This window comes from Balaenoptera physalus, assembly GCF_965194825.1.
Source record: "Balaenoptera physalus genome assembly, chromosome: 2".
NCBI classification, from domain to species: domain Eukaryota; kingdom Metazoa; phylum Chordata; class Mammalia; order Artiodactyla; family Balaenopteridae; genus Balaenoptera; species Balaenoptera physalus.
The window spans coordinates 97,185,744-97,198,340 of record NC_138883.1 but is presented as its reverse complement, the minus strand read 5'-3'; the positions used below and the strand labels follow the sequence as shown (position 1 = coordinate 97,198,340).

Below are 12,597 nucleotides of genomic sequence, written 5' to 3'. Positions count from 1 at the left end.
AGTAAGTCAGAAAGAGAAAAACAAATACTGTATGCTAACACATATATATGGAATCTAAAAAAAAAAAAAAAAAGGTTCTGAAAAACCTAGGGGCAGGACAGGAATAAAGATGCAGATGTAGAGAATGGACTTGAGGACACGAGGAGGGGGAAGGGTAAGCTGGGAGGAAGTGAGAGAGTGGCATGGACATATATACACTGCCAAATGTAAAATAGCTAGCTAGTGGGAAGCAGCTGCATAGCACAGGGAGAGCAGCTCGGTGCTTTGTGACCACCTAGAGGGGTGGGATAGGGAGGGTGGGAGGGAGACGCAAGAGGGAGGAGATATGGGGATATATGTATAGGTATAGCTGATTCACTTTGTTATACAGCAGAAACTAACACACCATTGTAAAGCAATTATACTCCAATAAAAATGTTAATTAAAAAAAAAAAACTAAGATTGTCACTTGGTCAAGAGACTGTCAAACAAGGAAGTTGTCTATATTGAAAACAAGATAATCGAAGTAGATGAAAAAAAATTGTTTGCTTTCTTAAAGCTAGAAAAGTAAAATTATAATTAATCTTATTTTTGGTAAAAATAAACTTAAATTTAAAATAATATTGTGAGTTTTAATACACTTACTTTTCAATTTTTAAATATTTTTCAACCACTTTAATGTTCTGGAAAAAAAATAACCATTAAAAAATGCATAAAAACATGTCTGTGCAGTTTTACTTTTGCCTTAGGCTGCAGTATGGCTCATCAAGACACTGCTGGATCCTGTATTTAAGATTTTGCGGGACTTCCCTGGAGGTGTAGTGGTTAAGAATCTGCCTTCCAATGCAGGGGACACGGGTTCGACCCCTGGTTGGGGAACTAAGATCCCACATGCTGCAGGGCAAGTAAGCCCACGCGCCACAGCTACTGAGCCCGTGCGCTCTGAGCTCGCCCACTGCAACTAGAGAGAAGCCAGTGCGAGCAACGAAGAGCCTGTATACCGCAGCTAAGACCCGACGCAGCCAAATAAATAAACAAATATTAAAAAAAAAAAGATTTTGTTATTTTGTTCATTATGAATTTTTACATTAATTTTTATTTAAAAATATTGCATTAAGATATTATTTATCTTGATTATTGAGCTTTTGGTGCCCCCTTTAAATTGAGGGTGAAGTTGAGCGGGATCCTGTAGTGTTGAATAAGGCATTCGGTATGTCCATTGGTTATAGCGCTGGCAGAATAATTGTGGGCAGGGAAGGCACATCCTTAGCTGGAATAGGTATTCCTTTGAGGGGATCTCGGCCTCGGCTATATGTTGGAAGTAGCTGAGGAGCTTGTAAAATGCCTGATGATCAGATTGTACCCCAGACCAGTACGTCAATGTATGAAAGTGGAATCTAAACATCAGTGATTATTAAAGCTCCCCAGGTTGTTCAGTGTGCACCCAAGGCTGAGAACCATTGATCTGCAGCAGTACTTCTTAAACTTCAGGATGCACATGAATCATCTGGAGAGCTTGTTAAAATGCAGATGTATTAGCTTTGGGGTCTGAGAGTCTGCATTTATGAAAAGCTGTTGCTGCTGGTCTAGTGACCACACTTTAAGTAGCAAAGATTCATGGTGTGTTAGAGAAATTCCGGTGTTTTAATCTCACCAACTGTAGGCCACAGTTGAGTCCAGGTTTCAAGTGGACAAACCCAGCAGACTGCTGGCACCACTTCCAGGTGTCTGAGCTAACATTTTAAATCCTGAATCTTGGGTGAATATACCCATAACAAATTCAGCCCTACCCAAGCACATATTTTGTCCTCCTTTGTCTAATAACCCTATAATCTGTTCCCATTCATGCACTCTGGAATTCTGCTGATACAAATTGGAAAGATCCTATAACTCCGGTGTATATGCTGCTTTCCCATAGCCAACCTTGTACTTAGACTCCTAGGCTAAGCTGGGATCTTATTCCTCTTAGTGGCCTGAAGGTAGTAAATAGTGGAGGTGTTGCTGAGGAGAATGGACATCTCAAGTTTTTATGCTAGAGAAGGCTGCTTGGAAGGAGGGAGAAGGAAAACTGCTTTTTTCAGCAGAAAGGTTTTGGGGTTTTGGGATTCAAAGTTAGGCTTCCTCTTAGTTTACACGTCCCCATCCCAAGACACAGAGTCCCACTTCTCAACCTTTGCCCTTATCTTCGATCTGGCAGGGTTGTACTTTTAAATGGCATTGTAGATCTGCAAACCATACACACAGGCATAGGGCTAGATCCTCAGCCAGATCTCTCATGGGGCATTAAGGTTGCTAAATGAAGACATGTTCAAAGAACTAGATGCCTTGAAGTTATATACTGTTTATGTAAACACTATAGATTTTTTTCCTTAGTTAATTTTTAAAGTGAGAATGAGTAAAGAAAGTTGAAATATTTCTTTGAATGTATGAATTGCCATTTGTTAGTCAGTGAATATTTAGAAGGGCCTTTAATGTCCGAGATGCTGTGTCATATTGACAGTAGATTCATATGTTGTTGATCATTAACTTTTTTTTTTTTTCACAGAAACTTATTGGAGAAGTGTTTAATATTGTGAGCCAACAGTCTACTGCTCGACCTGGCTGCATTATTGAACTCAATGCAATAACCAACCAAGTAAAAACATGCTTGTGAATTGGTGATACTAACATACTTTGTCCCAGAGTGCTTAATATGCATAAGAACAACGTTGAACAACTTGGGGGTTAGGAACACTGACCCTTCTCACTATAGAAAATCCACGTATAACTTACAGTCAGCTTTCTGCATCCTCAGTTCTGCATCTGCATATACAGTTAACTGCAGATTGAGTAGTCCTGTAATAATTACTATTGAAAAAAATTCCCATGTAAGGGGACCTGTGCAGTTCAAGAGTCAACTATATTTCATTTCAGAATAGTTCTCTTGTTTGATACTAAATATAGCCAACTTCTCTTGATTTCCTTAGTGAAAATCTCCAATGATTTACGAATTCTTCGTCTCCAGTTGAATTGTATCTGTAGCCTTATTTCCTGTTTAAAGGTCATTTGATTCAGTCAGGGAAGCCATGAAGGAAAATACAGTACAGCTGCATAGAGGCTCGGTTTGTGGTTTTTCTTTTTATATTGTTACTCATTTCAACTCAGTAGATGGTGACATCAGCTTTAAGAGTGTTTGCTTTGTTAGGCTGAGTATTAGATATTTTTATGAGATCCATTAAAATGAAGATAGAAGTAGGATCAAAGTATGCATTTACTTTCTAAGTACAGGTCTTTTGTGTAGGCACTGTTCTTTCCTAGCCCCTACCTAGAAAAGAAGGAGAACCCTTCCCTCTACAGGGAGTTTGTAAATCCGATTATAGCCCTCATATTTGTTTCTTCAGGATCATGTTTATGGACTGAAGGGGACAGAAGTAATATATTCATTCCAAATATGAAAAAAGTTTACTTTGATGAGGAAGTTACCAACTATTTTCAAACAAGGGAATGAAGAAAGAGCCAACCATATTTAAAAACAAATATAGTATTATGTCATTATTTTTCCGTGATGCCTTGCACATTCTGTTGGGGAAAATGTAATAATTTCCACCAATGTAGAGAAATTACCACATCAGCTCTTGACAACAGAAATGTGGCTGCCGGACTCAAATTACTAACGCCTCCTAGGAAACCCTTAACTTGTGATTTCCTTTTTTTCACTCCATAGGGATATGGGAGAAGAGTGTATTAGCTTCAACCCGTAAATGTCTTAATTTTTAATGAACTGCGAGTTAAATTCATTTCCCCAGTGTAGCCCCTTCTCTACTCTGTACCATGGGATATTATTACAGACCTCTTTCACCTAGCATTTTGCTTTTTACTTTATACTTATTGAAGATTTTTCCCTTTCCATTTGTGGCTATCTTTATCACAAGGGCTGGTAAACTGCAAGCACTGATAAATGGCTTAGGCTGATAAATCATTCTATGTTTGTTTCCAATGTGCTGTATGCTTTCTGTATCCATGAAAGCATCACCCTTCCCTTTTCTTTCATTTATTCTTCTTCCCTGGGGGAGGTGACCTTTTATGCTATGAATGTGAAGGGATTTTTTTATGTTTCTGTATGGAGAGACATAAAAATACCTTATAACTTTCATAAAAATTTTGTGGGTCAACCTAATGTCATAGTCATTTTATTTCCTTCTATCAATACTGTGAAAGGAGGCTGATTTGCTTTATTCTCTAAGATTATAGCCCATCCATTCAGTGCCAAGATTATCATAGCTGCTTGCCTTCCTTGAAATCTGTGGGGCAGCCATCAAATAGTCTTGACCTACTTCCATAATAAGCTTTTGTTCGGATTTAGCCTTTCCTTGAATTTCAGTTCACTTTTGTGATTCTAAGTAGCTATTTGGGATTATCTTTACTCTTCTCTGTGTGGTCCCAAACATGATTTTGTAGCATCAGCTGACTGTGATGTTTCATCTATTCTTTTAGAAATCTTAGTTACTTAAATGTAAATACATTTCTTCAGAGATGTGTCATTCCCACTGGCTGTTATAGGATCCTTCATAATTCCCACTAGACAGACTTATTGGAAGTACTTTGAGGACCTTTCTGGTTGTTTTTTTTTTTTTTTTTTTGGTTCTCAAGTAGAATTAGAAAAAGAACCTATGGTAGTGTGCTTAATATGGTCTGCGTGGCCACCTCCAGCCAGTCATGAGACCTGATATTTTTGAACTCAGAGTGGCCTAGATTACTTAACTGTTTTTTTTTTTTTTTTGAGATGCAAACCTGTTGATTTGTTTTTACTAGAGTTTCACAGTTCTGCTATTGACTATAGCATCTTTGAAAGTAATTTATCTAATGATTTTTTCTCTTGCTTTTTCCATTCTAATTAGTCATTCTATAAAGAATAGAAATTGTTAGAGAGATTTTTTTCTTCTATTTTATATTAGGGTTCTTGGGGAGGTAGTGGGTGGAAGATACAGAATTTCAAAGATAAAACTTTACTTTTTTCATATTTGTAGTGTGGCTCAAATACACAGTTGCTTCATGTGTTTCAAGAAGACTTCATTAGAGGATATAAACCACATAAGGAAGATATGGAGAAAAAGGAAACAGAAATATTTTTTCAACCATCACAAGGTACTTTTAAAAAATAGTCTTGAGTTCTATACCTTAATCTTAGAAAACCTCCAAACTTTCATTGAGTGTGGATCTTTATATCAAACGTCATCACTCATGATTTTTGACAAATACACCAGTTCTATCAGAAATGCTTTTTTGTAGGTGAAGAACACATGAGGGTAAAAATTATATTTTGAAAGACAGGTTCTCTGGTGACATAGCCTTTTGCCAAGAAATGTTATTTATGAAACCTAGTTTTATTGTTTAAAAACTTAACTTTAGTTGTTCAACTCCACAATTAAATTATTTTGATTGGTAGTAAGTATCCCTCTGGTATCTTAAGGAAGCCAATTAATATAAGTTTACTAAAGATTATTGATAAATATAGGAGGAAGATATTATGTTGTATGGTATACCAGGAAGCTTAGGTACGCTTAGGTATTATGTTGTATGGTATACCAGGAATTAAAGGTATCATCTCATAGTTTTCCTCTCTGAAGGGTTGTATTTCTTTCTTCTTCTTGTGAAAGAAAGTAGTTCTCCTAAGACCTTTCAAGAACAAACCGTATGATATTTAAACTTTATTAGTTAGCTTAAAATATTCCTTTTAGAAGTTATACTTTGTAATTATAAAACTTTCATGTTCTATTTGAAAATGAAATTTGAAAATAGAACATACTGAATAGAATACTTTCTATTTGAAGGTAGGAAAGACATGTCCTACTTTAAGAATTCATTTTCTGTGATTAATAGTTTTTAGTTTACAAAGGGTTTCCAGATACTTTATCTCATTTGGTTACAGATTGTAAGTATCTAGAAGGACATATTTAATTTTCTTAGTATAGCTTTTATCACAGAATTATGTATAGTCATTTAAGGAAGGTATTTCTACTGAATTTGTACCGTTAATTTCGTTTTCTTTAGTGGAAAATCACAGTGAGTTCTGTCTTCTGTGAGGCTTAGCTCAAACATCTTTTCACCCCTCAGACTAATAATTTTTTCCCTTTCATGCATCTTTCTTCATAGATCAGAACTTTTCTTCTTTCTAAGTTATTCAGTTGTCACGTTAAGTTTTATTTCACTGTCACTATAGCATAACAGTACTGTATAGATTTAAAATGTGCTTTTCCATAGTATTTCACCTTTACTTGGGTTAAACTTTTTTATATGCTTTCCTGCAAATCTAACTATCAATTATCATGCTACTTCTGACAGGGAATACATGCCAACCTACTAGAAAACAATGCTTATATAAGGTTGGTATTTTTTAAATAATATTTTTAATTGGAAGACCTGCATTTAAAAATATTATTTTATTTCCCTCTTTTGAGATATATATATATATATATATATATATTTTTTTTTTTTTTTTTTTTGGCTTGTGGGATCTTAGTTCCCCAACCAGGGATCGAACCTGGGCCCATGGCAGTGAAAGCACCAAGTCCTAACCACTGGACCGCCAGGGAATTCCCTTGATATTTCTTCTTCTTTTTTTTTTTTTCTTTTTGTTGGAGTATAGTTGCTTTACAATGTTGTGTTAGTTTCTGCTGTACAGCGAAGTGAATCAGCTATATGTATACATATATCCCCTCTTTTTTGGATTTCCTTCCCATTTAGGTCACCACAGAGCACTGAGTAGAGTTCCTTAGGCTATATAGCAGGTTCTCATTAGTTATCTATTTTATACATATTAGTGTATATATGTCAATCCCAGATATTTCTATATGTCACTGTGAAATCAGGCCGAAAGATTTCCTGATGCTTTTCTTGGTTTTCCTTTAGTTTTTGTACAAAGTTTCTCTTGATTTTATAGCTGTTTTCTTAAGGGACTTGAAATGTGTGTTTCTCCTCTTCCCTGACCCTGCTGTATTTTGTATTTTCTAAGTTTTAGTTAAAAATTAATTACTCTTTTAATTAAGAAAAATGCCAGTTACAGACAAAAGTAGAGTGCGTAGTTAAAGGAACCTTCCTATGCCCATAACTTAGATTGATGATTTTAAGATTTTGTCACCTGCTTTATCTACCCTATTTTCTTTTCTTTTCCTTTTTTCCTGAAATATTTTAAAGCAAACTCAGCCATCATGTTGTTTCGCTCCTGTATACTTTATGCATTTCTAAAAATGACTTTCTTACATGTGTGCTGTTATCACATTGATAAAATAACAAAATTTCTCAGAATTCTGTAATAACTAGTCCATATTTACTTCATTTAATTGTCTCAAAAAAATATCAGGGTTATTTGTTCTTAATTTGTTTGGATCCGTATCCATATAGAGTCCACACACTGTGTTTCATTTTTTAAGAGTCTTTTAAGCTAAAGTAATCCCCCTTTATACTCTTATCATGCCACAGACTTGTTTTAGAGAAAGTTATTTTATAGGAATTTCTCTGACCAGTTACTTCATTTAAAATTTTTCCTGTAAAGTGCAAATTACCTCTGTAGACTTGATCCAGGTTCAACTTCCTAGGTGTTGCTTTGTTCATCATAGAAGGTCATAAGAAAGAACATAATGTTAGGATGTCTCGTTTTTAGTGATGCTAAGATTCAGAAAATTCACCTGGTGGCACCAGTGTAAAACTTGCCAGCAATCTATTATCTCATGGTTTCTTCCATTGATATTGTTGCTTTCCAATCAATTATTTCATTAAGGATTGCACAAGTGTGATTTTCTAGTTTTATCAGTTCTCATTTATTTATTAGCTGGAAAGCATTTGTAAGGAAAAGCTTTCCCTTATCAATGGCAGCTTTTTGGCTATTTTGAAATAGAGTTATTTTTAGGAAAGTGAGAGTAAGTGCTTAGTTCTTTCCCTTTAATTGATGATTTTGCTTAGTTCTTTCCCTTTAATTGATGATTTCAAAGGAGTTTGTGCCCAGGTTGCTGCCAGTCGTTACGGATGAATTTACTGTTGTTGTTGTCTTTCTTTTTGTTTTGTGAATCATTATGAACCCATTTTAGAAAAACTACTGAAGAATAATACACATACAAAGATATACTCATATCACTCATGAATTTTTATGTACTTAGCATATTTCAGTCAGTTTGCAGTCATAATTCTAATGCTTGCGTTGTCCTGCATTAGGCTAGTGAAGACCCTTTCAAGTTGGTCCTGAGTCCTTTTGACACAACCTCATTATTTTTGATAGTTTGCTTTCTTTCAGGCACAGCAAGATATGCCAGGCTTATCTTGTAGATAGCCTTTGCAAGAATGGAGTCATCCCTCCAAACTGTTCCTTTCAATGGAACATGGTATTTAGAGGCCACAATTTGGGTTTTACCGTGCTCATTGCCAATGAGTTGCCACTATGGGTTTTCTTTTTTTTCTCTTTTTTCTCCTTCCTTCCTTCCTTCCTTCCCTCCTCCCTCCCTCCATCCCTCCCTTCCTTCCTTCCTTTTTTATCAAATGAAAGAGTCTTTAAATTCTATACTGCTTCACAATTTTCAAAAGTTTCACACCCATAATTTCATATAATGTATAGGTTTTCATTTTTAAAGAAAGTTTTTGTTGTCCTTTGTAGATCTCGTTTTCATATATGAAAAATGCAGTTGTCAATAGGGAAAATTATGTTCACAAATAATGTCTTTTCATAAAAAATGCATAAAATTTCTAAAAAGTCTCTCCTGCACCACCATCATTGGCCCTCCACCCATGACTATTAATTTTTTTTAAAAATGCTATTTTACATATAGAAAAAGCAGGATACATGTTTACTTCATTCTTTCCATTTAATTGCCAATTTTCCAATTAAGGAGTTAGTGCCCCAGTTACTTCAGGGGGCATCCAGTGAGGCTGACTTGCTCCTGTTCTTTTTCTCCCTCTCTTGCTCTTGCATTCTCTCTCTGTGTCTTTCTCTTCCTTTCTCTCTTCCTTTCTGTTCTTCCTTCTGGTCCTCTTATCCTTCCTTTGCTTTTTTTCTTATGTGCCCTCTCTCTTTTGGTATTCTTATGAACTCAGTGTGTTTTAATAAATTGTATTCATTTTTATTCTTTGATGCTCAAATTGTCCCATCTTTGACCAGTAGGTATCCCTTCATGTTGACTTTTGTACTTTTGTTGTAGCCCTGTTAGTCTTAGATAGCCACCTAACTTTTAGCATAAAAGTTATATAAAACTGCTTCTAGGGGCTTCCCTGGTGGCGCGGTGGTTGAGAGTCTGCCTGCTAATGCAGGGGGCACGGGTTCGAGCCCTGGTCTGGGAAGATCCCACATGCCGCGGAGCAGCTAGGCCCATGAGCCACAACTACTGAGCCTGCGTGTCTGGAGCTTGTGCTCCGCAACAAGAGAGGCCACGATAGTGAGAGGCCTGCGCACCGCGATGAAGAGTGGCCCCCGCTTGCTGCAACTGGAGAGAGCCCTCGCACAGAAACAAAGACCCAACACAGCCAAAAATAAATAAATAAAAATAAATTAAATAGTTTAGTCTCATAGTCACAAAAAAAAAAACTGCTTCTATACATCTATTCTTCCCTTTCCTCCCAACTTCTATACATATCAAGAGATTTTGTTTAAAATGCCTTTCTCTTAACCCTATAGAAACATGTTAACTTAAATATTCTTTTCCTTTAACAATAGGATACCGACCACCACCATTTTCAGAAAAGTTCTTTCTAGTAGTAATTGAAAAAGACAGCAATAATTGCTCTATTCTCCATATGTGGCACCTTCATCTTAAATCTGTACAGGCATGTTTCGGTAAGTAATTATATTACAGTTTTATGTAGAGATGATATGAAATAAATTCATTTTACTGGATATGCTTTAGGTTGGTTAATTCTTTAAAATGAAGATCCAGTGAACTGTAAATTGAGTTGCTGAATTGAAGTATGTATAAGCCAAACTTTTAATTACAAGGCCATAAATCATTAATGAAACAGGTTAATCTAAAAACAAACCAGTCAACGGGCACATTAGACATATTGAAAAAAAAGTTTGATTGATTTATTTTTTAATTAATAATTATTAAATGCCTATTATGACTCTGTTCTAGATACCATGTCTCTATAAATCAGTTTTTCCCATAGAATTAATGTTGTATTTTTTTGTTGGTTAATACACACTGCCATCTGATACCATACACATTAGCTTTAGCATCACTAAAAGAAGATTTGCTATTTAGAAAAATGTGATTGAGCATCTGACGTTCAGAAGGGGAACTGGTTTCGTAGAATATTAGGAAATGCAGCAGTGATTAAAAAAATTATTTCAGCCATGCTTTTGCTATACATATTCATATTGATGTCTTAGCAAATTAGAAGATCTGTAATATGAAGTACAGAAATTGATTATGAACCTTTCTTTTTAAAACAAGCTTACTTTTTGAGAGATACTTGTTTAAATGAAGAAATGCATAGTTAGCCATATCAAACTGAATCTACTTTAAACTGATTAACCCAAGATATTTGAGAGTTTAGAAAATATTTTATTATTTCTGATGGTTATATAATTTTAATGATTTTATACATGCTAAACATTTAATACAGAGAAATAATAATGTATATGTCTTTTGTTCTCTTTGTAATCCACATTATCACAAAACTGTGTAAATAGCAGTTCTAACTGGGCCATGAACTGGGACTGGAAAAGCCAAATGATTCAATAGACCCTTTACCTGTGCCTAGTTGAGGCTAATCTTCTTGTGGTAGGAGGAATCCAAAAAAATTTTCAAAGCCTTTGGAGTTAATTCTTGGCGTTACATGTTGTTCCACAGGAATGCAAGAGTAGAGGGATCTATTGATAAAAGCTTGTCAGGAAGAGAATTTTATTTTTATTTTTTTTAATTGAGGTAACATTGGTTTATAAAATCATATAAGTTTCATGTGTATAGCATTCTAATTTGACTTCTGTATACACTACAGTGTGCTCACCACCAAAAGTAGAGTTTCCATCTGTCACCATAGAGTTGACTCCCTTTACCCATTTTGCCCTTCCCCACCCCCTTTCCCCTCTGGTAACCACCAATCTGTTCTCTGTATCTATGTGTTAGTCTTTGTTTTGTTTTGTTTGTTCACTTACTACTTTTAAAAACGATTCCACATATGAGTGAAACCATGCAGTATTTGTCTTTCTCCATCTGACTTATTTCACTTAGCATAATACCCTCCGGGAAGAGAATTCTTAACCCACCGGAGAATATGGTATTTTCTAGAGTTGGGCACAGAGCCAGGAATGGTTCTCAAGAGATTAATAGAGGTAGTAACAGATCCTTGTGGTAGGATAGGAATCATGTGATGCCTTCTGTCCCCCTGCTTATGAAGAAAGTATCCCACTGCTGTTCCCCTCAGGTCAGGGCTAGTGTAGAGTTGCCTTGCTTACTCTGTTTGTGACAGCAGTAAAAGGTCACAAACAGTAAGATTACAATAGAAGCAAACAAATCATATGCTATCTTTAGCTTTGACATAAAGCATCTATATTTTGGTTCTAAAATGTGCAGCAGATTTAACATGGTGTACATTGCCATTAAAGCTGATATGTGAATTTAGCAGTGTGTTGAAAATCCTGGCAAAGGGTGAAGTGATAGACTTACATTTAGGTGGGGAAGGAACATTTGGAGTACCTTCTAGGTACCAGGCACTGATATAGTAACTTTATATATGTGAGATAGATGTTACCCTCAGTTTACTAATGGAATAATATTAAGTAACTTGACCAAATGACACATCTAGTTTGTCACAGACTAAGTTTCAAAATTAGGTCTTCTGGCTTTAAAGCCTCTCTTTTGCTTTTTTCCCCTGCTCTTATTTTCTTTCTTTGCATGAGATATATACATTAGAAAATTGCCTGGTTTGTAGATAGAGAAATGATTCAATTCAGCCTTATTTTGCAGGTGAGAAAATAGCTAGAGATGATGAAGTACCTTGCTTAAGGCAACATATCTAGTTAGTTTTAGAGTAGGAGTAGTATTTCTGTCTTCTGACTACTGATTCAAGTTTGTCATCTTATTCTATTTTACAAAAAATGTTTTCACATTTCTTATTTAGTGGTCTGCCATTATAAAAGAGGTCGACATATTTAAAATCCACCAGAAGCAAAAGGGGATTGATTATTATCGCTCCGTATTCTGGTGCTACTCGGGATGTACAAAGCTAATAAGACCTCATCCTTGCCCTTGATGAATTCATAGTCTAATGGGGGGAGGGAGATGGACATACAAATAAAAATGTGATGCAAAGTATCTCTTACATGTAGCAGAAGCACAGATAACTAAATCTGCTTAGAGATTTACACTCCACCTGAATGTGAAAGCTGGAAACTTTTTGGACAGAGATCAAGGTCAATATGCTTACAAAGCCATTCAACTAATACTATCTTAAATTTGTTTGGAACTTTTATATGTTCTTGAGATCTTGTTTATTATCTTGTTTCAGCACTTGATAGTTAGTAGGCTGGTATTTTAGTGTCTCCTTTACCGCTAGCTAATTTTATGACCTAAGGAAAATCATTATGCTTTCCAAGTTTAAATTTCTTCATCTATTAAGTGAGGCAGTAACTTGTTATTTCTCAAAGTTTGATTTATG

At 35.5% G+C, this 12,597-nt stretch overlaps 1 protein-coding gene across 11 annotated transcripts in view; it reads left to right on the top strand.

Annotated features, from left to right (window-relative positions):
- DMXL2 (Dmx like 2) overlaps positions 1 to 12,597 on the top strand; it is a 151,947-nt gene that overhangs the window by 78,543 nt on the left and 60,807 nt on the right. For 10 of the 11 annotated variants that reach the window (XM_082444558.1, XM_082444556.1, XM_082444554.1 and 7 more), the window contains 3 exons: positions 2,525 to 2,614; positions 4,986 to 5,103; positions 9,656 to 9,775. In XM_082444558.1, the coding sequence (XP_082300684.1) occupies positions 2,525 to 2,614; positions 4,986 to 5,103; positions 9,656 to 9,775 (328 nt within the window). The remainder of the gene's footprint in view (positions 1 to 2,524; positions 2,615 to 4,985; positions 5,104 to 9,655; positions 9,776 to 12,597) is intronic. The other variant, XM_082444557.1, reaches the window with a different exon arrangement.